The sequence below is a fragment of the Halichoerus grypus genome, chromosome 1 (assembly GCF_964656455.1).
Source record: "Halichoerus grypus chromosome 1, mHalGry1.hap1.1, whole genome shotgun sequence".
Taxonomy (NCBI): Eukaryota; Metazoa; Chordata; class Mammalia; order Carnivora; family Phocidae; genus Halichoerus; species Halichoerus grypus.
Window position 1 is genome coordinate 15,363,187 of NC_135712.1, and position 25,204 is coordinate 15,388,390.

At 38.2% G+C, this 25,204-nt stretch overlaps 1 protein-coding gene and 1 long non-coding RNA gene across 7 annotated transcripts in view; one reads left to right on the forward strand and one right to left on the reverse strand.

Annotated features, from left to right (window-relative positions):
• LOC144378965 (uncharacterized) overlaps window positions 1-25,204 on the reverse strand; it is a 258,807-nt gene that overhangs the window by 135,678 nt on the left and 97,925 nt on the right. The window lies entirely within an intron of this gene.
• GRIK1 (glutamate ionotropic receptor kainate type subunit 1) overlaps window positions 1,474-25,204 on the forward strand; it is a 376,698-nt gene continuing 352,967 nt past the window's right edge. Inside the window, exon 1 of one of the 6 annotated variants that reach the window (XM_078054385.1) lies at window positions 1,474-4,772. In XM_078054385.1, the coding sequence (XP_077910511.1) occupies window positions 4,655-4,772 (118 nt within the window). In that variant the 5' untranslated portion in view covers window positions 1,474-4,654. The remainder of the gene's footprint in view (window positions 4,773-25,204) is intronic. The other 5 variants (XM_036111233.2, XM_078054366.1, XM_036111232.2 and 2 more) reach the window with 5 other exon arrangements.

The window sequence follows — 25,204 nt, forward strand, 5'->3', positions numbered from 1 at the left end:
CCATCATTGAATTTATACTAAAGTAAATAAATAATTAGTTGATCATGACCATGAGAGAACTAAGCAGGCCATTGTGAGGGAAATTAATGGGAGCAGCTGATTTAGATTCAGATGGGCAGAATGGATAGAAAGAGGCCAATGTGGGGAGAGGGACAGTGAAGAGTCTCCTGTAAGAGACCAGAGGGAAGATCTTGGTGATTTGGATGAGTGCAGTGGTTCTCAACCTGGGATGATTTTGTACTTCAGAGGACATTTGGCAATGTCTGCAGACATTTTTTGGTTATTACAACTTGGGAGGAAGGTACTACTGACATCTAGTGGATAGAGTCCAGGGAAGTTGCTAAACATCCTACAATGCACAGGACAGCCTCCACAACAAATAATTTTCTTGCCCAAATATCAAAAGTTTTAAGGTTGAGGAACCCTAGGCTAGTATGGTAGCCATGGAGCCGCAGAGAAAAAGATTAAAGCAATACTGTATGATAATGGACTGGATATGGGGGTGGGGGGAAGTAAGGGAGAAATCAGGGATGGCATTCTGAGTTTCCACTTTTAGTAACTGGATGGAAGGGGCTATGCATATTGAAATGCGAATATTTGGGGCACCTGAGTGGCTCAGTCGGTTAAGCGTCTGCCTTTGGCTCAGGTCATGATCCCGGGGTCCTGGGATCGAGCCCCGCATCGGGCTCCCCGCTCTGCGGGAAGCCTGCTTCTCCCTCTCCCACTCCCCCTGCTTGTGTTCCCTCTCTGACTGTGTCTCTCTCTGTCAAAAAAAATAAATAAAATCTTTGAAATGCGAATATTTGAAAGAGGAATTGGGGAGAGGGCAATGCTGTGGCACAGAATCAAGAGTTTGACATGTTGGGTCAGAAATAGTAATTAGAACTGGCTATGTGAATCTGGATTTCAGAGGCAAAATCTGAGCACAAGATAAAATATGGGAATCCTTGGCTTAAAGGCATTTAACATATAAGAAACATATGACATCACCTAGGGAAAAATGTATAGCAAAGAAGTAGCTCAAAATGAGGATCCTAAATTAGCTACACATTCCTACCAGGCTCTAAAAGCCACTTGATCTTTTGCTCTCAGTGCCCTGGGTAACATCATAAGTATACTCAAGTATACTCACCACATTCTGAAAACACAGTTTTCATCTGGGTTCCTTAGTTTATTTTAAGCTATTTTGCTTTGTATCTAGTTATCTTCTTTCTTTGCATCTAATTATCTTCTAAAAATTAAGTAATTTTAAATGGATTAGTATCTAAGTATGTCATCAGCTCTCATAGGGAACACAATGTTGCATGCTACTCTACTGCTTTCTTATTAACCACACTGTATCAATTTAAGCTTGAGGTTTGGAGAATGGGGAAAAGACAGTATGCATTCAATTGGGTATTTTTATTCGTAAGAGGGCACTATAAAATGTGAATCAAAAGTGATTAACATAGTCTTTTGAGCAAAAAAAGCGTACAGGCATATATACACAAAATACAGTCCTTCTAAAAAGCACAAAACAAATTAACAGCAGCTGCTGATCACTCATGAGTAACTCAACACCATGAGCCTGTGTACATGAGCAGTGAAGGGAAGCATTTTAACAAGGAAATAAATTTCAGTTTTAAGCTTTATAGAATTTTACAAATGATACAAAAAAGTAACAAGTGTGTCAAGTATCCTTTAAAAAACCTACTTTAGGAAATGCAGTCTTTCTAAGATCTCTACCAATCAAAAAGGAACTGTAATAAAGATAATAAAAGTAATAAAATTTCCTTAGTGTTGAACCAATTAGTATGACTATACTATTAATTGAGTCAATATTATTAATTCATTTCCCACCAGACAATGTATTTTAATCTCTACCATGTGAGGCATATTTAAACTAGAAATATATGTGTAGATTCACTTAACCAAAAAAGTAATTACCACAAATGAACTAATTATACTGAGTAACAAGATCCTTGGAAAATACATTATATGTAGGAGTTAATATAACACTCCAGTGGCCCCATTGTGTTATTATAATTTTTTTTCTCCAGATGAGGATATCAAGTCTTAGAGAGTGTGTCAGTCAGTGTGGAACATGTCATGCTACAGTAACAAACAGACCTCAAAACACAACATTGGTTCATTACTGATTTGTCACCAGTTTGTTGCTGGTCTGACAACTATTCAGAGTAACTCCTCTCTATAAGGTAACTCTGGGATCCAGGCTGATTTCATCTTGTCTCTAGAAACTGTGGCTTTCAGAGTTACTCGGCCAGGAGAAGAGTATGCTGAAGGGCCTTGTGAGATCTTTCACTGCCTTCCTTTTCACCCAGAAATGGCACATACCACTTCCACTCATATTTTGTTGGCTACCAATAGTCACATGATTACACCTAACTGAAAAGGTACAGACTTTAATGAGCCTGGGAAAAAGAAAAATGGATGTAGATAAGCACTAGCAAGCTCTACTACAGGGAAATAAAGTAACTTAACCAAGGCAACAAATCTAGAATTAGGTAAAACCAGGATTCAAACACTGTTTGTTCAAAAGCTGACCTAATTTGAGACTTCAGGTTCTCGAGATCTAGGGATGCAATGTTTACTGTCTACTGACCCTGGATGTACCAAGAAAAAATAGACAACTGAACATACTTAACACAGATCTTTAGGCTTCAAAATAAATCCTCCAGCAATCTTTATATTTATTTTCATTCTAAGAAGCACTTAGTAATCATGAATACTACCCATTTTTGAGCTTTGAAGCATCACTCCTCAAGTCTTTCCCAAACTCCTATAATGAGGTTAAATTTCTCCTTTTCTTCATGCACAAAGTACCATTTTTTGTACCTCATCACACTTCTTCACTATGTTTCCTCATGGTAGCAGCCATATTCTGTCTGTGTCTCCAGGGTTTAGCACAATGCGTCCCACGAAGTAGGCACTTAATATACACTGAATGAACCAGTGAGTGATTGAATGAATGGAGTGTCTGACTCCTTTCTGAAGCACGCCATACCATTGTTTGACACTTTCCTGACTTAGCAATGCTCCCACCCACACACACACAAATTGGGTGAAATATACTCTTCTTACTACTTGAGGTCTGAACTGACTACCTTCCAGTGGTGGGGTTATAATCTCCGTTGGAGGACAGGTGGTGCATTTTTGCCCATATAGGGTCTTCAGTAAAAAGTAGTTTCTGGCACCACATACAAGGTACTCAGGTATTTGGTGAATGAATGAATGAATGAATGAAGCTTAAGATGCATTAGATTTGTTTTGTAATGCCTTCCTATTCTAGGTTGGTATGTCTGTAGACATGTTTTTCAAATAGATTGACTCAGTTTAGATCAGTCCTCCAAAATCCATACTTAGGAGAAAAAATCTCTATGAATGCTAATGCACAGCTAGCAAACATTTATATAGAACATTCCCCAGGAAACTCAAAGGAAATTAAGCCAAAACGATCAAATGCTGATGATTTCCCCAGGGAAGTGTCCTTGTCCTTCTACTAGGAAATAGTCTCCAAACCTACATAGCTAAAATAGCCTGTCTTCCAGCGTCCAAACGTGACAGTCAAAAGAAATCAAGAAAAAAAAAAGTGGCGCTGGCAGCTACCCCTTTCCCAGTTCTGCATCTGTAAATGGAAGCAATTTTTCAAGAGATTATCTCGGGGTCTGAATAGAAAAGAAGCCACTCTAATCTTAGAGTACTGGAGGTTTTTCCTTCTCCTTCTTCTCCTTCTCTTCCTTTTCATCCTTGTCAGAGTTAAAACAGGAGCTCTGGTATTCTCCGAAATACTGGCGTCCGAGAAGGCGATTCTCCATCTAGTGATGGGAAGAGTCGTAGTTGGTCATCTCCACGACCCCCTAACAGGGACACAGGGACATTACCAAGGAGGCCCTCTGCCACTCACAGCCCACAGCGGAGACTGCCTCCGTTCCGACTTAGTAGATAAGATTTTCTCGGTCTCGAGTATGCAACACTCAATCGACTTTCCAGCAGCACAGCGCAAAGTTGAGGGAAAGGGAGAATGTGCGTGCGTGTGTGCGTGTGTGAGTGTCTGGATCAGTGGTGTTGGGGCGGGCAGTAAATCAAGGGTGGGGCCAGCGACCGGGGGAGGAAAGCAAGGCTTGAGAGAGGCAAGAGCGTGGCTCCGATCCCAGTTAACCTGCAGGAGCCCATCCTGCTCGCTCAGAGCCCCTGCACCAACTCACCCAGTACCCTTTCTCCTTCCTCCTCTCCTTCTTTCCCCTTTTCCCCTCCTTCTCTCGCTGGCCCCTCCACCTACCCCCTACTTTCCATCTGACCAGAGGACGAGTGAGGAAGACGTGCCGGCAAATTGGGGCAGCAACTTTCCTCAGCTGGTCTCTTCGCTCCGAGAGCAGGAGCGCGCTGATCCTCCGCGGTCTGCGGCCCATGGACGAGGAGGAGGAGGAGCAGTGATGGGCTAGCGGCAGAAGCGAGGAGCCCCGAGCCAGCCCAGCGTCGCCAGCCAGCGCCGCGTTCCCACGCCCGCTCCCTCGATCTCTCTCCGCGGGGAGCGTGCAGGGTGCCGACGCCGAGCCTCCCAGGGAGGATGAGGCAGGGAGCCGGCCCGAGCGGGTTGCATCTCGCGGGCGTGCGGCCGCGGCTGGGTCTCGGCCGGAATTAAGAAGCTGGGAAGATGGAGCGCCGCGCACTCCTCGCCCAGCACGGGCTCTGGACCAGGGACGCCAGCTGGGCACTCGTCTATTTCCTCTGCTACGTCCTCCCCCAGACCGCCCCGCAAGTACTCAGGATCGGTGAGTGAGCCCGGGGGAGCGCTCCGGGCTGCAGGCTCGCGGGACCTGGCCGCTCCCCGCTGCCGGCGCGGGCGCGGCGGGTCGCGGGGAGGCAGCGCGCGCCGGCGCAGGGGCAGAGCCGAGGGTGGCGAGGGCAGCGCGCACGGGAGGCTCCGAGAAAGGGGAAGCCGCGTCACCGCTGCCCTCCTGGCGAGTGCCGGGCTTCCCCGCGAGGGACGGTTGGCGGGTTTTTCAATCCCGGCTCCAAGAACGCGGGCAGGAGCGCAGGGAGCCAAACTCGCCCGCGCGGGCACCCTCCTCCTGGCGCGGGGTCTCGCGGCTGCAGCCAGTTGCTTTGGGCGCGGAGATGCTCTCTCCGGGCGTCTGGGTGGACGTCGGGGGCTCCAGATGCGCAGCCCAGGTCCCTGGCAGCCCGGATGCCTGGTACTCACAGGCATGTCCAGATGTCAAGAGTAAAATTCGGGGACCACAGGGATTTCCCAGAACCTGCTAACCCCGAGCCTCCAAGTTTTCGTTCCCAAGTTGAGTTCTTCTACGTGGAGCCTCCAAAGTCTGGAGGGTTCCACGAGAGTGGGGCAGAGCCCGGCTCTGACTCTATGGCTGAGAGTTCAAAGAGTGGAGAGGATAGTCAATCAGCACGAAGAACAGTTACATAAGTGTCCCACTTGACCCCCAATCTGCCAGGCCTGCCTGCCACTGAGAATGATCCCGTCAAGATAACTCCCTGGAAGACTCTGGACTTCTGTCTCAGATGGAATAGAAATGGACTGAAAGGCTGAATGTAGGAACCCTGGGGCAGCCTAAAGGGAGCAAAAGGCAAGGACAGTAGAAGAGGTGGGGAGGGGGGTACTTTGCTAGTGTGTGGATTCATAGACCTACATGCACAGCACCCACCACCATGGTTTAGTGGAAACACTGAGCAATTTCTAGGCTGGTTTTTTTTGGGGGGGGGATGTTCAAAAAGCTCTTTGCCTTCTTTAATATTCTCCCTTCCACACTAAATCCAATTTCTATTCCCTTAGTCTCAGCTTGTCCTCCCCCTTCCCCAACCAACTGTGCTTCTTAGAGACACGAAGAGAGAGAGCCACAGGTGAGGCTCAGACACCCCATGGGTCTCCCAGCTTCTCCAGTCTCCCACTTGAGGTAGCAAGAGTGAAGTCCCGAGCTCTAAGGGCTTCTAATTCACACCCTTTCCAGGAACCCACAGAACGTGCACAGAACAGTGCAAGCACTGGCCAAGTGATACCCCTGAGCAGCTGAAATTTCTCAATCACTTTACTGATTCTGACCTGAAATTAGCAACCTCTTTCCAAAGATTCAGAAACTAGTTCTTGTCACTCAATATAACTGTTTTGTTAAAAAAAATATATATAGAAGTTACTACCCTGAAATGCATTTTCTCTAGGCATGTGGGATCTAATTTTCAAGAAAAGATACCTAATACTAATTTTTACTGCAGATATATTTTTCTAGATTATGGATAATGATAATGTGCATTTTTGGATAATTTAGACTGTCCATTAAAAGAGTTCCAAAGTATTCCTTTCACACACACACATACACGCAATACCACTCATAACTAAAATATCCTTCACCTTATATATGTTCTAGTCTTAATATCTTGATTTTCCTGGATGCAGTCAACCCTCCACGATCCAATAACACATTCCTTTGAACAATACTAAAGAAGTGATGAATGTGCGTTACAATTTCCAACACTTATTAACTTAATTGGTGTTTTGCTTATACCTTATATATTTTAAAAGAGACAAATCTAGACATCCTAGAACAGGCTATACCAGCCAATAGCCCTCCTTCCTGTATAACAAACTTAAGGTAGCATTTTCCTTGCCTGCGTTCCCCAAATCTAAAGGAATTCCCAGAAGGAGTGGAAGAGGATGTTTTAAAACATATTTGTTCACAGATCTGAGTGTTTATCCAAGCAATTATACTCATCCATTTAAAAGTGGTTTTCAAAGTGAAAACATCCCAACATGATTCACTGACCTTAAAATATATGGTACAAGATAATGAGATTTCCTTTTTCTAAATGGGAGCTGAAATGCATAAAGTAAAATTGCATGGCCTGATGCTGTTTACGTGCAGTACAAATGTCTTAACTCCTTCTGGCTCTGAGTGACCTGTGGTTGGCATGAGCACTACCCTGTATGTACCTCAGGACTATGCTTACTTTTAAATGGACATTTCAGCACCATGGAAACCAGCCTTAGCTCAGAGGAAACCTGCCTTTTTACAGGGAGTTTCTTATGTCAGCCAAGTCCAACAATGAATACAAAATATCAAAGGAGTTAATGACTAAGCAAGTGTGTGAAGTGTGTGTATGTGTGTGTGCGCGTACGTGTGTGTGTGTGCATGTGTGTAGGGAAGGAAAGAGAAGAACTGAAATGCATTCTTTTTCATCTCTCATTTTTTTTATCTTTCCCACAAACCGTGAACTATCCAACCAACCAGAAAAAGGGGCCCTTGATTATTGACTTCCATGTTTTCCAGTAACTTAAAATATCCAACGTATAGCATTAATCTTAGGCACTTTGCACTGTGTTTATATGAAAAGGCACTTGAATGCTTGAATGAATTAATTAGCGGTCTACTTTGCTTGTGAGTGTCTGCTTAAACTTGAGCTATTGAGGAAAGTGAATGAAAGGTATAAAATGTAAGATAAATTCATGCATGCTAAATATTGGAGAGGCCATTTAGTGTGCACATTTGCATGGTTCTCACACATATTGTGCATATCTGTTGAAAAGTTTAACCAACCTCAAACCACAGTTTAGAGAAATGAAGGAGGTCCTATAGGATGGAGATGCTCTAAATGTTACCACTGCACTCCAGAGATTTCCCAGCACCCTGCACGGAAGAGAAATATGGCTAGCCACTGGGAATTCCCTAGGGGATTCTGGGTCTTCCTCTGTATACTTCAGTGTACCATAAAAACAAGTAAATCTCCACCCACCCCCCATACCACACACACACTTGAGCTTCAGAGTCACATGGCCAGCGAACCTATAACTAATAGTTACAGCTGGGCTGGGTGACCTGAGTAGACAGTGGCAAACCTCCATTAGTGGAAATAAAAAAAAAGGAAAGGAAAAGAAAGGAAAGGAAAGGAAAAAAGAAAAGAAAAGAAAAGAAAAGAAAAGAAAAGAAAAAAGAAAAGAAAAGAAAGAAAAGAAAAACAATACCATGTGCGTATGTAATTTCTGGGACATATGTATCCTATTTCTAATAATAATCATAACAGAAAGATATATTTACATCCTATATTTTTACATATCATCTCAATATACACAGTCATAGAGGTGGTGGTAAAAGCATAGAGTTAAGAGTTAAGTGGTGGAAACCAGGCTTTCTGACACATTAGTTGTTGTCACAAGGCACAGGTTTGGTTCCCCTTTCCAAGACTTACTAGATAGGTCAGCGAGAGTTATTCAATCTCACCAAGACTTCATTATGCATCTGAAAAATCCAACTAAAACAATTGCAACCTCACAGTGACATTGGTAAGAGTACATGAAATAGAATATGAGAGTGTTTGGAACAGTATATGGATACATTAGTTGCATTACAATTGTTTTGTTTTGTTTTCACTTTTTTCATTATTGACATTTTATTCTTGAACAGGGACTCAGTAGTAAATGTGGTATATTTCTGTTACACATTTAATATTTCTGAGCCCAAATCTCTTCTTCTGTGAATTAGCCGTAATGATATCTGCCTTTCCTATTTCAAAGGGAGAGATCAAATAAACAATTTTTGTGACTTGCAAACCATTAAAAAATATATTGCTATTATACAATTAAATATAGCATATAAAGAGAAATATTGTGGGAATTTATATGACTTGCGTGGAAAGTTAAATGACAATATAGTTGTCCAAATGCTCTTATTTCCTTAAGAGAGATCCAAATGGATTTTATTTTAATTATCAAGTAGGCCATAACATCATTTTTTAATATTTAACCCTCAGGATCCCCAAAATTCTAAACTTTGTTGCATACATATTTGTTTGTATTTTTGCTTCCGTGTACAAAAACTCACAACTTTATTCTTTAGTCACGAATTCTTTCATCATTTTAATATTCATTCTTCATTCAACAAATATTTACTACATGCTTACTCCCCTACCATGAGCCAGACATAATTCCAAATGCAGGACATACAACAGTGAACGAAACAGACAAACACATCTGACCCCTTGAAGCTTATATTCTGGTGGTGTATACCGTATATAACCACTGAAGTTTTTCATCAGGCCCAATGCAGACACTTGATATTTTCATTCCAAATGTTATTCTTTGAGAGTTTTCAGTTCATTTCTACCACTGATTTATTACAGCAACGGCATAGTCAACATGGAATAAGTTCAAGACCCCAAATACACAGAGGAAAGATAGAGTGGGTTCATTCTGCCAAACCTGGAGCAGAAACTCCTACCTTTGTTGGGGGAGATCTGTTTGGCCTCAGGTAGATTTCACCCAGACAGAGCAAGGTGATGTTGGTCCTAACATCAACTTGAGAATGCCACCGGTCCTTGAAAAACCAGAGAAACTGTCTTTTAGCACGATGAAAAGAGAGTGCCTGGCTAATGCGAACATATTTCTGCAGATGAACAGCTCTTTTATCATATTATTTTATCTGCATAATTCATCTTTTTTCTTTAATATTAATTTTACAAGCCCAATGCTTATACTATGTTAAACGTGAACTGTGCCTACATTTCCTATATGGTTTCTAATCTCCTGTTTTCAGTGAAAACACCATGACTTGGTAGCTTTGCCTAAGTTCAAGTGCTAGTTAGTAGAAATGACAGCACTTGAAGCTAGCTATTCTGTTCTCAAGTTTTGAGCTCCTTGCATTAAAGTATGCAGTATTGTGTATGGACTTATCTATGCAGTTACATAACTGTTTAAGCTGAAATCAAATATAAGAAAGATGAACTGTTTCTCTTAGTGATTCAGGGATAACCACATAAATCAAAGTTAAAATAATTTATATTTGAGTATATTTTAGTCAATTAGCAAAGAGGAAAGATGGTATTATTATTTGATTCTCCATAATTTCTCTTTAAGAGGAGGTTAAGGAAGGCAATCCAGTTGAAGGGAAAGTTTTGCTCCTGAATGTCTAGCAGACACACCATTTCTAATTAGATTGTACACTTCACTGGAATGTTTTTTTATTATTATTATTATGTTATGTTAATCACCATACATTACATCATTAGTTTTCGATGTAGTGTTCCATGATTCATTGTTTGCGTATAACACCCAGTGCTCCATGCAAAACATGCCCTCTGGAATGGTTTTGAGGGAGAATTAATGGAGATAGTCTGGTGGTGGTGATTTCCCGTAGACTCTCAATCCTCTTCCATTGTTCCACTAATAATTAATCATATAATCTAGAAAATATCATCTATGTCCTAAAATTTTCCAAAACTCTCCTAGAAGAAAGAGTGATGGAGAACTCCAGGTAGAAGGGGATTCTCTTTTCTATCTGCCTTTTCCTAATTGGTTGACCTTGAAAAGATTACTAATGTGTGTTTTTTTGGGGGGGTGGCAGTGTTTTTTTAGCTAGAGAAGAAATAATCACAAACTCATGGGTTTATTGCAAAGATGAAGTGTGGTATCATATGTAAAATGAATGCCATGTGGTAGAGTTGACCAAGGTCCTCCCTCTCTCTCCCTCCCTATGAATGAACAGGGTAAGAGTTTTGTGCTCTAGAATAATTTATTTTTGTGGCCAACTAAGTGTGGAGAAATGGTGTCCCTTAGAGACTCATGAGGCAGGTTTTATATATATTAAAGGTTCTTTGTGATTCTGCACAAAGAAACTTGTTTCTTTCTTTTCTTAAATCCAGTATCTCCTACATTTTCATTATCAGAGGACTCTTACTTGAATCACAACTATTAATGTCTCACTGAACTCTTGCTCCTCAGAACATATCTGAGGAAACACTGGCCAATGAAACCACTGAAATTTTCAGTCCGCACATCAGAACTCACACGACCACACATCCTGCTGCTTCTTCAGTCTCATCAAAATTCTGTCCACTCTACCTCAGAACTTTTTTATAAAGCTTTAAGAGTACACTTGACCTGGGCGCCTGGGTGGCTCAGTTGGTTGAGCGACTGCCTTCGGCTCAGGTCATGATCCTGGAGTCCCGGGATCGAGTCCCGCATCGGGCTCCCTGCTCAGCGGGGAGTCTGCTTCTCCCTCTGACCCTCCCCCCTCTCATGCTCTCTGTCTCTCATTGTCTCTCTCGCAAATAAATAAAATCTTAAAAAAAAAAAATTTTTAAAAAAAGAGTACACTTGACCTTTGAACAACACAGAGGTTAGGGGCACCAGCCCCTGTGCAGCTGAAAATCCTCATGTAACTTTTGATCCCCCCAAAATTTAACTACTAGTTACCTACTGTCAACTGGAAGCCTTATTAATTAACATAAACAGTTGATGAGCTTAGATTTTGTAGTTATATGTATTATATACTGTATCCTTACAATAAGGTAAGCTAGGGAAAAGAAAATCATAAGGAAAACAAAGTACATTTATAGTACTGTACTCTATTTATCAGAAAAAATTCTGCATATAAGTGGGCCTATGCAGTTCAAACCCATGTTGTTCAAGGATCAACTGTACATTTAAACGTTTAGATACTTGTTGTTCTCTGTTATATTGAAAACATTTTTAAAACCACATTACCTATGCTTAAAAGTATATCATTTTTATTACTGTGAAGTGTGATACGGGGACATTTGCCTATTTTATTTTTCACTAGACTTGCTTTTTAACATGATTCTAAATGAAAAAATCATATTAGATTTATAATATATTTTCCAAGAATATAATCTGTAGTTAAGTTAAAAGGCTATCTATATTTAAAGTTCAACCTACTTATTTTTTTTAAAATGCTTATCTGATTTTTTCAATGATCAATTTTCGTGGAGAAATGAAAACATTTAAAATAAAAAGAAATGTATACCAGCTACATAAACTTCATGAGTTTGTCTTGATTTACTGCTGAGATCAGTTGTCACATCAAATTGAAAAAACCTATAATCTTATTACATCAACATTATAGCATTAGTAATAATAAGTCAAATGGAAAAAATGGTTTATCCTGGAGGAGAAAACAAGCAAACAAAAAAAACGATAAAGAGGTAAAAATATTTGATTTTGTATTTATGTTATTTATGAACTACTGAAAATGTAAAAATCTTTAGATAACTTCCCCAAGTCACTTAAACAATATTTCATTCTTTTTGTTCATATTAAAAATTTAAGATTTTTTTAAGCATGTAATTTTGTATAATGCTATGTTAACATACTTATTAAATACAAGGTAAGATTAATTACAAAGTGAAATTAAGAAGGAAGGACATTGACTAATTGAAGAGTAAAATTCTATTGACCACAAATCAATCTCACAGAAGCACCCTACAATAGTGAAAACACTTTCCTTTCACTCTTTAAATCCTTCAGTGTATTCCTTGGTGCATTAGCTGGCTAAATACATTTGAAGAATCATCCTATTTTATGTCTTCTGATGAATTACTAGTTTACTGCTATCCTGACTTAGGAAAACAAAACACAAAATACAACAATATACAAAAGTCTATTAATACTCCTTAAAATTTCTGCTGAAGAATGTTCCAAAAGGAGCTCAACAACACAGATTTTTATAGTAGAATTGTATATGTCTGTTTTTATTTCATAGAAATCTAATGATGGTTATTATCTTCAGTTATCAATTTGGAAGACTTGCAACTCATTACTACTTATTATTTTCCTTTGAAAAGCACAAAGGAATTTAATAAAATGCATTACTTATTACACTGAATAAGTCCAAGATTATAGACTATGCTAAGGCTTATTTGATTGATAACAAGCCATAAATGTGTTAGTGTACACATACGTACATGTCCCAGGTAAGAGAGCCTAGAAACAGTGATATCTCCGAGGCAATGAGCACACCTGACCCCCAGGCACACCTGGAGAAATGGACAGTTTGGGGACTTTAGAAGAAATATACAAGATGATCCTGGAGCATCTTGTGCTGCCAGAAAAGTAAGGGAGTGCTCCAAAAAATCCCACTGATGGGAATTTGCTGAAGAGACACAGACACCAGGTACCAGGCTCCCAATGGCCAAAACTGCAATAATTTGAGCAGTAAAATCTTAAAAAGTAGTATTGGATTATAACCCAGAGTATAAAATAAATACCCATGAGTCCATACTGTTGTAGATAAATGATTAAATACATACATAAATAAGTAAGTAAATAAATGGGCAAGAAGAGACATATCTCCCAACAAGGTCAGCATCACCAGTGATAAATCATGTTGACAGCATCTACCTTCGATGTGATGGGATGTAAATGGCACTTTATCTACCTGGTTTTTCTCCCCCAAATCCAAACCCCCACTCTAATCATGAGAAAACAGCAGACAAATACCGTAGAGGAGCTCTCTACAAAATACCTGGCCAGTACTCTCAAATGCCAAGGTCATAAATAACAAAGAAAGCCTCAGAAACTGTCACAGCCTTAAAGAAGCCTATGGAGACCTGACAAATAACTGTAACGCGGTTTTCTGAGTGGGATCCTGAAACAGGAAAAAGGGACTTTAGGTAAAAACTAAGAACATTTGAATAAAAATGAATATTACTTGTAATAGTGTATGAATATTGCTTCATTAATTTTAACAAATGCACCATACCCATGTAAAGGTATCAACAGAGGAAACTGGATGTGGAGTGTATGAGAGCTCTCTGTAAAACCCTCACAAGTTTTGTGTAAATCTAAAACTTCTAAAAAATAAAGAAAGTCTATTAACAAAAAAAAACACAAAACTCAACCCATATCAAGGTTTCTTCTGCTGTTACTGTTCCTACCTATTTTGTAGTACATAAAGATCTGTAACTAATTGTATCAAGGCAAATAAAAAAACTATTGTCAATTCCATATAATAGCTACATAAAGAGTTTTCTAGAGTATCTTTAAAATAAAGACAACAGCATATAATGTTGGAAAAAATTGTGAAAGAAATAAACTGTATATAAAAATTGTTATTGATAAAATATGATGGCTCTATGTCTTCTTTAGAATTCTTCAGTGAGTTTGTAGAAAATCAGACATAAGCTGTTTCTATCCATTAGCATCTAGGTTTTTTACTATTCTTTGCCTTTTGTACTTAATTAAACATAATTTAATTTTGAATATTGATTCAAGAATTGTAACATACTCTGTTAGAGGCATTAAGTGCTAATGTCTTTGAATTAATACTCATAGCAAACTATTTGTGTGGATTCCTTTTCTTAGCAAAATTATCTAACATGCCCTTAAAAAAATCAATACTTAATTCCCAGAACCAATAAAATACTTCATAATTCAAACTGGAGAAAGGATGGTGAAAATCAAGTGTGGGTTTTTTTTTTTTTCGTTATAATAATTCAGTGGCAACTTTTAAGGGTTTTTGTTTTGTTTTGTTTTTGTTTTTGTTTTTGTTTTAATTTTAAACTTCTAAAATGTTGGATTACCTACTTTGGCAATCCATAAACAGAAGTTGCATTCCGTTGACCTGCCTATGTTTATATTGTACAAGATGTTATGGTACTTCATCTCCTACAAATGAATTAGTCAGATGTAGCCATCTTTCAAGTCTAAAGGCAATATTTGCCTTTTGAATTCTGGGTAGTGTGCGTTTCTTTTGTCCTCGGTATATATTTGAACCCTAAGGCTGTTTCTATACAGTTCAGTGAATTGGCAAGAGCTGTTATCAGCAATTGTGAATCATTTAAATGTTCAACAGGAGGGGAATGGTTAAGAAAAGAAGAGAGTAAACTCAAGAAAGAAAGATCTATTAAATATAATTTTATGATGAAATTCATGTGTTATAACTGGAAAATGCTTAAGAAATCGTATAGACCATGGTTCATAGTTTTCTGTGCTTTGCTTTGGATTGAGAATGTATGTAATTCATCCTTGCTTATAGATCAGAACTACAAGAGAATAAATGTGGAAAAGGGAAGCCATTTGTTATGTTAAGATGGTGATTTTTTTCTTTCACTTTGATTCCTATTAATGTTCTTTGCCCAATTTAAAAATGATTGGTGAAAGTTACCATTCTGTAGTTTCTAAATTAATCTAGCAGTCATTTGCATGCAGTTTGGCACAGTGAAAAAGGCACTGAAATGAGAATACATCTAGCCCCAGTGATTCTTAGTGTGGCCATGTCACATAAACTTTTAGTAAATATGTTGCCTTGTCTGTCAGAGAGGAGTTGGTGGTGAATACGTATGTGGGTGCACCAGCCAACCCCTTCCAGATCCGCATTCCCTCTAGTGTTGGCTCTGCTTATTGTCGTCGGTTTGAGCTGAGATGCTGCGTGAAGATGAGCAACCCCATGATGCTTCGCATTTATAGCCACAGCATCACATGTGTGCAAATGGAACTTTGTTCATTTCCCTGAAATTAAACTTAACTATGCCCACAAGCCCCTTGTTCCAATGGGACTACATCAAAGTCCTCACTTGCAATTTACAATGTAAATTTTTAGGAATCTCTTTTCTTCCTTCCCCCTACAGTGATCAAAGACTCCTCCCTTTAAGGGAGAGGCATTTGCTATCATTCCTCCAGGACATCCACTGTGGTGTAGCTTGTCCTGTCTGAATCTGGGTATTGGCTTCTAACTCCATGGCATCCGCTGCTTACACCTGGATCACTCTGGGGCTGCTGACCCTTTGAGACTGGTCTCTCAAGTGGGCTGTTTGCCCAGATGTCATCAAGGAGGAATCTCCCCCCAATAGCAAGTTACTTTTCGGCCTGGTTGTTATCTGAGACCCTTTCTATTCAAGCTCACAAAGCCTCTGTCTTAGTCCTCCTTCATGCACCTTGAGGGAACACTGTGTCCTGTGGTGCTGTCCTCTCCCAGATTACACCATGGTAAGGACACAGGTCCTCCCCAGATCAGAGGGGCTCTCCTGGCCTCCCACCCCCAAACTGCAAGAAGGGGAAACAGGGAGCTGAATTCCCAGTGTCTCACATTTACCTGAACTCTGAGCTTCAGCCTGTAAACACAATGGTGGTATTTAAAATGAAGCTTTTAAAATTAAGACAACAACAACAGAAGCAACAATAAAAACAAACTTTTGAAATTTCAGTTTTCTAGCTTTTGTAATTGAAAGCCTAAGCTTTTAAGACTCATATCTCTCTCCCTCCCTCCCTCCCTCTATCTCTCTCTCTTTCTATATATATATACACACAAGTATATGTAATTATTATGTATTATATCATAATTATATTATGTAATTAGTATGTGTATTGCATACACATGTTATTAAATATATTATTATACACATTACAATATATAATGCTATATATAATAGAGAATACTAATTAACATAGATATATTCATATATAAATATGTATATATTAAAAGTCCAACTTGTTTTTGTTTTTCTTATTTATTCTACATGGGAAAAAAATCACATATAAAGCTATCATTGCATTTGTAATAATTAGGGAAGCACAATGGGGATAAATATGCTGTCAGTGACTGGGGGTGTGGGAGGTAGGGGGGAAGTGTGGAGAGGAATGACACAGGGACAGCCTAGATCATGACAACATGTTGTGTCTCCAAAATGTTTTCAGGCTATGAGCTCTTTTGGAATGTCCATTCTGTGGCTGATGATGTTGGTCAGATTGAACAACAAGATACACACGCCATCATCTAAGGCCGAATTAACGTGAAAGTGTTGATCATATTTTAGCTACATCTGTAGAGCATTTGTCAGAAAATTGTCAGTATTAAACTACCAAATAAATATCTTAAGGGGAAATCATTGTTTAACAGAAAATACAAAAAAAATGTGTTATAAATTATTGTGCATTATTAATTTATGTGGCATACTCTTCTAGAAATTATAGCTAAGTGGTAAAGAGAGAGAAATGAGACCAAAGTCCCATTGAACAAGCTACAGAATGCATATCAGTACAAAAAATAGAGACATACTTTTCATGTAGCATATATACAAATAAAAAAAATCATATCAATAAATACATAAATATTTTTTAAGTGGTGCTTAAGACCAAGTAGGGCATTCAAAGACCTTAACATCTGACTTTCTCAGAAACTAAACTAAGAGAGGGACTAGTAGCTGGGCCACAATTCTTTTTTTTTTTTAAGATTTATTTATTTATTTCAGAGAAAGAGCCAGTTGTGGTGGGAGGGGCCGAGAGAGAGAGAGAGAGAGAATCTCAAGCAGATTCCCTGAGGAGCATGGAGCCTGACTCAAGGCTGGATCTCACCCCACTGAGATTATGACCTGAACTGAAATCAAGAGTTCGATGCTTAACCACCTGAGCCACCCAGAGGCCCCTGAGCCACAATTCTTAATTTGCATCTCAATGTTATTTCCTTACAATTTTTTTCTCATACAGCTCATTTGAGGATTCTTAAAAATCCACTTGAATGAATGAGAAGTTGTAATCAACTAATAAAATCCATACAAGTTTCAGAATACAAGGATCACAGAATTAATCATTGTGGTTACTTTCTGGATGCTCTCTTTAGAGAAGGTTTGAGGTATGTCTTTAAAAAAAGTAGACAAGATAAATAGAGATGAAGTACAGTCTAAGTGGTGATAATTACTGAAAGATTAAAATCCAGGGAGAGTCTGACATCTGGGGAGAATATCCATAGGGAAAGTCTAACCAAAAAATGTGTGAAACTGCACATATCTTGAGATTATTTTTGAGCTTTGGGTTATGTAGGCATTTCTGGTCAACTTGTCTTCCAGTAACTTGAGTGTGCAGAAATGTCTTCATCTGCAAAGACTCTTGGAAAAATAATTAAAATAGCAATTACAATTGAGTGGGCTATCGCCTAGCAATTTAGAATGATTAGTGTGTACTAACATTATATTTTTTATTACCTTAATTTAATTCCAGTGAGTGTTAGCCTTCAGTTAGGCTAAATGCATTTACATACAAGGGAAGAATGCTCAGGAATAACATCACGCACTCACTTTTTGCAAATGTCATAAAAAATCAGAAAGACAGTACACAGTATGGAACTTCTGAGATTCATCCTCCCACCTCTGTATCAGAGGGAGCAAAGTGAGGCAGAATGAATGATTAATGTGATGCTTATAAAAAACAAATCAGTAAACAATTCCTGGAGAGCAGGCCAAATTAAGTTTGCTGCACTATTCCTAAAGTCTATACCGCCTTTTGTTTCATATGAAGTAATCTTTCAAACTGACTGGTGGGTTTTGAGGATCAAATTTGACCTTCCCTTCTCCCTTCGGAGGATGAAGTTTTAATTTATGTTTTCACACACTCTTCATCATTTGCTTATTCATTCTTTTCTTTATAGCTTGTCTTATGATAAAAATATTCCAAAGGTTTACAGAAATGCATATATTATAACCTGATACAAATGCAATGATGAAAATGAAGGTAAAGGTAAAATAAGAGAGGTGCTGTTCCAGAAAAGAGGCCAAAAGTGGGCCAGAACATTGAATCAGAACTTTCTAGCAGCTGAAGTCAGGAGAGAAAAAAGACACATCACAAAGTTCAGAGAGTCTAGTTGCCTAGATGAATTACAGGCGTTTTAGATGAAAACGCATGAAAGAAATTCATCAGGTGATCTTGATGAAGAGAAATAATGTGATGTTGTAGACAGCATCCTATGATGAAATAAATAGTATAGCACATACATTTGTTTCTGAAAGTGCTCAATACAATTCTACAAGACACCAAATAATAATTAAAGCAATTCTGCAGAATAGCCCAGTATGGAACTCTCACGTCATTTGGTTTGATCCCAAATCGATAATTTCTAAGGGAATGAAAGAACTGCATATCATTTCATAATTGTTCATCATTATTGCTCCTTGAATCTGAGCCTTACTGGAAGGTTAGCCGCAGAAAGTTAAACGGGTAGAGGATTGTAGTGAAGTACATATTTCTGGTTAAAGGCAAATCAAAAACATCAGAGGATAAGGATGAGGTCCTTCTGTAAAATTAGGAAACCCAAACAAGAGATCTCCTTAAATAAAAGGCCACCTCATTTCTGTCTGGAAGAAACACGAAGAAGCATGGCCAAAGGTTCGCTCAGAAAATTTCCCTGAGTTCATCACATCTGTACTGGAGAACAAGGCTATAAATATCAGATATTGACCACAGCCATCAAAAGGGGAACGCAAGAATAAAGGAAAAAAAATAAAGTTCTTTGAGATATCAAATCCAAATAATGTGTCTTTCAGGTAAACTCTAAGATAGATGAATTGAGAAGTGTACATACATTGATCTCCTAGAGAGTCATCTATAAGCCAGTAATGGATTCAGTGTAGTCTGCCCACCATGATAATCTGGGTTTCAGAGCTGTTGGTCTTAAATCCTTTTTCTTACAGCAAACATAGAATAAAACTTACTGTCTTGTGGTCAGTGCTGCATGACTATATATATATACCTACTGCTCAGAAAATAATTTGCTATTTGTTGTACTATCTTGTTTTCTTAGATTTTGTATTTTATATTTGCTTAACTGTGCCATTTGTTGTTTTTGTTTTTTTTAAAGATTTATTTATTTATTTATTTATTTATTTATTTATTTATTTATTTTAGAGAGATTGAGAGAGAGAGAGAGCTTGCGAGCATGATTGTGTGCGGGGGTGGGGGGGTGTTTGGCAGAGGGAGAAGGAGAGAGAGAGAATCTTAAGCAGATTCCCCGCTAAGTGTGGAGCCCAACATGGGGCTAGATCTCAGGACTCTGAGATCATAACCTGAGCTGAAATCAAGAGTCAGACATTTAACCGACTGAGCCACCCACATGCCTCTGTTGTTTTTGTTTTTAATTAGAATTTCCTTTGCATATAATGGTCAATAATGAAGCTTATATCTTTCTACTCTGAACCTTTCAAAAATGCCACTGTAATCCCAATCATCTTCACCTTTATACAATCAATAAAACTGTTTCATTAAACAGTTTTATTGATTGTATAAAGATGAAGAGGAGCAACTTTAAATTTTGTTTTTCAGTCTGTACCCTGAAAGCCAAATGTCTTTAGAGTCCATATTTTGGAATACTACAATGGTTTTCAGATTTTAAAACAAGCAAACAAAACCTGAAACATGGTTTTAGTTTCAGGTTTTGATCTTTCTCTGTGGATCCTGAAAAACAATTTTAAGTTTTGTAGAGTTTCTTGCCTTTTTTTCTGGGAGAAAGGAAGCATTCATTAAAGCTTCATGATATATTTCATTTCCAAACCCACACTTCTATACTCTGAGCCGAAAAATAATTTGATAAAGATTCCTGTCACATCTGTAAAATGACAAGGTGAGCTATAAATTGAGTTAATGATAGCTTACTTCTATTTCACATATTTATCACTGCAAAAAAAATTTTACAATCATTATCTAGTTTCCTCTCTATCAAACATTAATGTGAATGTAGTGCATAAGAAATTAGGCAGAAATAGAACTTCCCCATTACAGCTGCCTGAGAAAGGTTTGAAATTGGCATTTCTACTGAAAAGTAATACGCAGGATAGAGAAAACAAAACAAAACAAAACAAAAAATTTTTCAGGGCCTTGGAAAAGGGAAAATGTCACATTGCAAATCAATTCATGACCATCCAAATAAGCATTCTATTTTATAAATCTATAGACAGCGTAAGTCGTAGTTAAAAGGAATTGTTGTAAAATTCCTTGTGGAAAGACCCATTTACACCCACGCATAAACATACCTAAATGGCACAGAATCACATAAATCAGGAACTGAGAAGTCCATTTAGGGAGTCAAAAGTGATCACCTTCTATCTAATATGTATTTGAAAAAAACATTTTATATCAGCAGTCAGGTCTTACATACCAAACACTAATATTTAAGGTTCTTTTAAAAAAAAACAAAAACAAAAAACCGCAATGCTCTCTACATATTATCCCCAAAAGCTGTGTGAGAAAGTGATTTGTTTAGGGAAATGCAAATGCAGAACCCAATAATGAAAATTAAATAAAGGAGTGAGGAATACAGCAGGAGAGGTTATGGGTTTGCACCTTAGTTGTTTTTAAACAGAGATCTGTTTCCATTTATTTTTTTAAGGGATCATTTAAGTAATATGATTTTTTAACATGTAAGCATGAAGAAAATTGGTTAAAAAGGAGAGAAAATGAAAATGCGTATATTTGGGTTGCTCCTAATACATACTGTAGATTCTTTCTCTAGGATTACTTTTCCTGAGATTCATAGTATCCATTAAACATTGTTAAAGATATAATTTATTGTTTTCACAATGTTGTTGAAGAAATAAACAAATATATAGGAAACTTATTTCAAAATTAAAACATACTAGTGGTTTTATCAACTCACCTTAAAATTCAAATATTATTTATTGGACACTGATCATGTGATAGCCATGTTTATATTCCAAATCTTCATTGTTACCCCAAAGTAGAAGGTAGTTATTCCTTACGTAACCATTTTGTTGATGTGAAAACTGAGGCCAGCTTTCATGCCTAAAATCAAGTCAATAGAGAACAGTCTTGTATTTAACTCAGCAAGGGAAAATACATTCTGTGAATACACTGTCCAGGTTAATTGCCGGCATAGTCTATATTTGTATAATTGCCAACCCTTCCTTCATTTGCTTTTATGTACAGAACAATAGGATCACCCAGCAGGACGATTTTAGTGTGTCATCAAAAGAAAAGGTAAATCCACTTACCTTCAAAATCAATCATATTACCTTAGGGTAATATGGATCCAGTACCTAATGGAATACAAGAACCGTGTTGTGAATAGCAGGGTTTTTTGTTTTTTGTTTTTTTAAGATTTTATGTATTTATTTGACAGAGAGAGACAGCGAGAGAGGGAACACAAGCAGGAGGAGTGGGAGAGGGAGAAGCAGGCTTCCCGTGGAGCAGGGAGCCTGAAGTGGGGCTCGATTCCTGGACCCTGGGATCATGACCTGAGCTGAAGGCAGGCACTTAACGACTGAGCCACCCAGGCGCCCCAGTAGTTTTTAAATTAAAATTTTCAATTTACTACATTTCTTTTAGAACTTTCCCTAATTCTATTTTTCAGGCTTTCAGTGTACATTAATTTGCATAGCTATATTAAAGTGAGCCTATGTGCTGGGAAACAAAATCAAATTCAAAAGTCTTAATTAAAGGCTTAGGGAACCTGAGTGAAATTTTAGATATTAGAAGTCTGACCTATGCTGGCCTATTATTTTTTGATTTATTTGATTTATAAGACTCAATTTTTACTTGAAAACCCCTAGGGAATGATTACAGATTAAGATATTTTTGAATCAGTGAAATAAAACCATTAAGAATAGCAATGATCTGAATTAATAATGCCCTTAGTGGACCACACAATAAGGACTAACATTCCTTTTATTGTGAAGTATATTGGAAAAACTTTACACTAGCATTTCAACAGCACCTTCCCATTACTTGTATATATTTATTTGAATCTGTCAGGTTTTCCTTCTAGAACAGTGATACCAAACCAGGAATAATTTTTGTCCCCTAGAGGACATTTGGCAACGTCTGGAGATATTTTTGTTTGTTTCCACTTAGGCGTGAGGGAGTTGCTATTTGCATCTAGTGAGTAGAGATCAGGAGTGTTGCTAAACATCCTACCATGCTCAGGACATCTCCCCACAACAAAACTAACCAGCCCAGGATATTAACTGTATTGAGATTGACCAGTTCTAAAATAGAGATTATTAATGCAAATCTAGTACAGGTTTAGTGTAGATGCTTTGGAAATCTTGCTCCAGAAAAAATAAATAAATAAAACAAAACAGCCAATCATATATTCTCAGGTGGTATGGACAGAGACAATGAACCATGGTAATGTTTTGCTGTCAGGGATGTAACTTCCAATAACACTTCCCTTGTCCAGCATTTATGGTAACTTTTCTGAGAACATGTCCATCTGAAACACAAACAGACGCTTCAGTAAGTTACCAAATCGTGCATTAGAATATCCCTCACTCAGTGACTTTTCAGTGCGGGCCACTGGGTATTTTCATTAATGCCCACAGTAGACAGTCTGTCTTCATGGAGCTCACAGTGTAGAAAAGGCAAATGGGCCTGAGTTAAATGATCACACAAATAAATATTTAATTGCAATCTTTAAAACATACAAATGAGAGAATCATGGTGTTATGAGCTCTTTTAACAGGAGAAAATGACAAGGTTCAAGAAAGTTCAGGAACTTTCTCAGAGTAAAAAATTGTTGAGTTTTGATCTGTAAGTATGAATTGACTTGGAAAAAAGAGAGGATTCCAAGTAGGAGAACAGCATGTGTGCAAGTTCAAAGTTGGAAAGGAGTGTATCTTTACTGAAAATTTAGCTTTTTTATTAATACTTTTTGTTTGGCTGTGTGCAATAATCTTTTTCTAGTCACTTTTTCTAGGTAATGGGAAAAATAAGCTATTTCTTAGCTTAAATTGCAATGTATAATCAGTTATGTTGACCCAATAGCTATCTCCCCCAAGATAAAATTTAAATCTTTTCTTTGATGGCATAGAGAAATGACATAGAATGTTCTAATCATCCCCAGAGGAACTGTGAACAAAGGAGCAGAATAGGGAATTTATTCAAGAAAAATAGTTCTCTCTGCCTAAATCTTTGTTGACTCTCATCCTATTCTGCTTCTGGGAGAGTCCTCTCTCATCTCTAATACTTTTCTTCTACTTTTCACTTCCATCCTTGGTCAAACAACACAGGGAATCAGAGAATGTCAGATTCAGGAAGGATTCCCATTTTTATACACATTAAGCAAACTGAGGCACAGAGAGATCCTCATTATTTGGTACATCTAGTCAAAATATATGCTGCCGTGAAGCATGTTGGTCCTGCTGAAGCGTAACTGTTTTTAGCACACTGAACCTTTTCAAAACACTATGAAGGTTTATATGACCTGATATTTTGTAGGAGTTCAGAAGCCATTTAAGAATATGGTTTAAGAACGAGTCAAGTAAAAGTTTCTCATATGTAATCTACTCAGTGAAATGAGGTAGACAGCAAGCACCATGTTCTGGTGAATTTTTGATTCTCCTGTAAGTTTTTCAGAGAATGCTGTCTTTGCTCAGTGAAGAAGTAAGACAAAGAAGGCCCAGAATCTCTATCCCACATCCCTAAGCTCAAGAAGGTGTAGCGTATCCTGATCATGTTGTCTAGGTGTGTATTTATGGGATACTTTGGGATATACCCCTCATTTACAGATTGCTGTAATACTTCTTGTGGAGAGCCTGGACTATATCCTCTATGTATGTACACACTAATCTTCCAAGATCACTGGAACCATGTTTCCTCTAACAGGGGACCCTCCCCTCCAATGGCCATGATGGATGTTCTGTTTGCTCTTCCAGATCCACTCTGCTTTGACCTTTAGGAATTATATCAAAAGGTTCTCTTGCCTGCTGACTTTGTGTTGCTTTGGGCCAGTGGAAAACTCCATCAGATAGAAAGACAGGAACAGAATGTGGCTGAATTATTTGTCTCCTCCATTCCCTCTCTGTTAATCCTCTGGGAGTTGCCAGTTCCTGAGTTTCTCCTCCATAGGTCTTAGCTCGTTTGGGGTATCTTTCCCCTAAAGTTCTAGGTGTCTCATGGTACCCCACCCCACCCCTTCCACCTAAAAGTACATAAGTTGATGGTGACCTACAGCTCTTGCAACACCTAGGAGTCACCTTACTATCACCTTACTTTCTCTTACTCTGCCACAGGCTTTTAAAGAGCACCTTAATTAAACACTCTCTGTCACCTCTTGTGAATGTGCCATCTGCTTTCTGCCAGGACACTGACCTAGACAGTTTAATGCAACTGGGCTGAAACATCTCTTGATAGCACAATGGAACCATAAAGATAAAGTCAATGTGCCATTTAATATGCATTTCAGACATTTTCCATTTACACACAATCATTCTACCTAGCTTTTCCTTAAAATGTCATTTTAATAATGTGATGCATGCATTGTTTCTTGACATTTATTTGCTTATTTTTCAGTCGGTTACCAGAACAGGTGCACCATAATGAATGTATTTGCTAAATAAATATTGATACCCCTTCCCCACATGATTCTATACTATGAAAGATGCCAGAAAAATGTGAGCTTTGCCTTCCAAGGCTTTCAACTTAAATAAAAGAGATATAGATATTGATGAATATGAAGTGATAGAAGAGGTTGATTATTAATATTTTATATATTTGGGTCTCAGCTCCACATCTCACCATGGGTGAGAAGTTGGGTAAATTGCATGACTTCTCTTTGTTTCAATTTTCTTGTCCATAAAATGGGATTGATTATGTCTAAATCACTGAGTTTTGAGATTAGCTGAGCTCGTATGTGAAAAGTGATCTGGACAGCAGTTAATGCTTACTGTCATTGTTATTGTT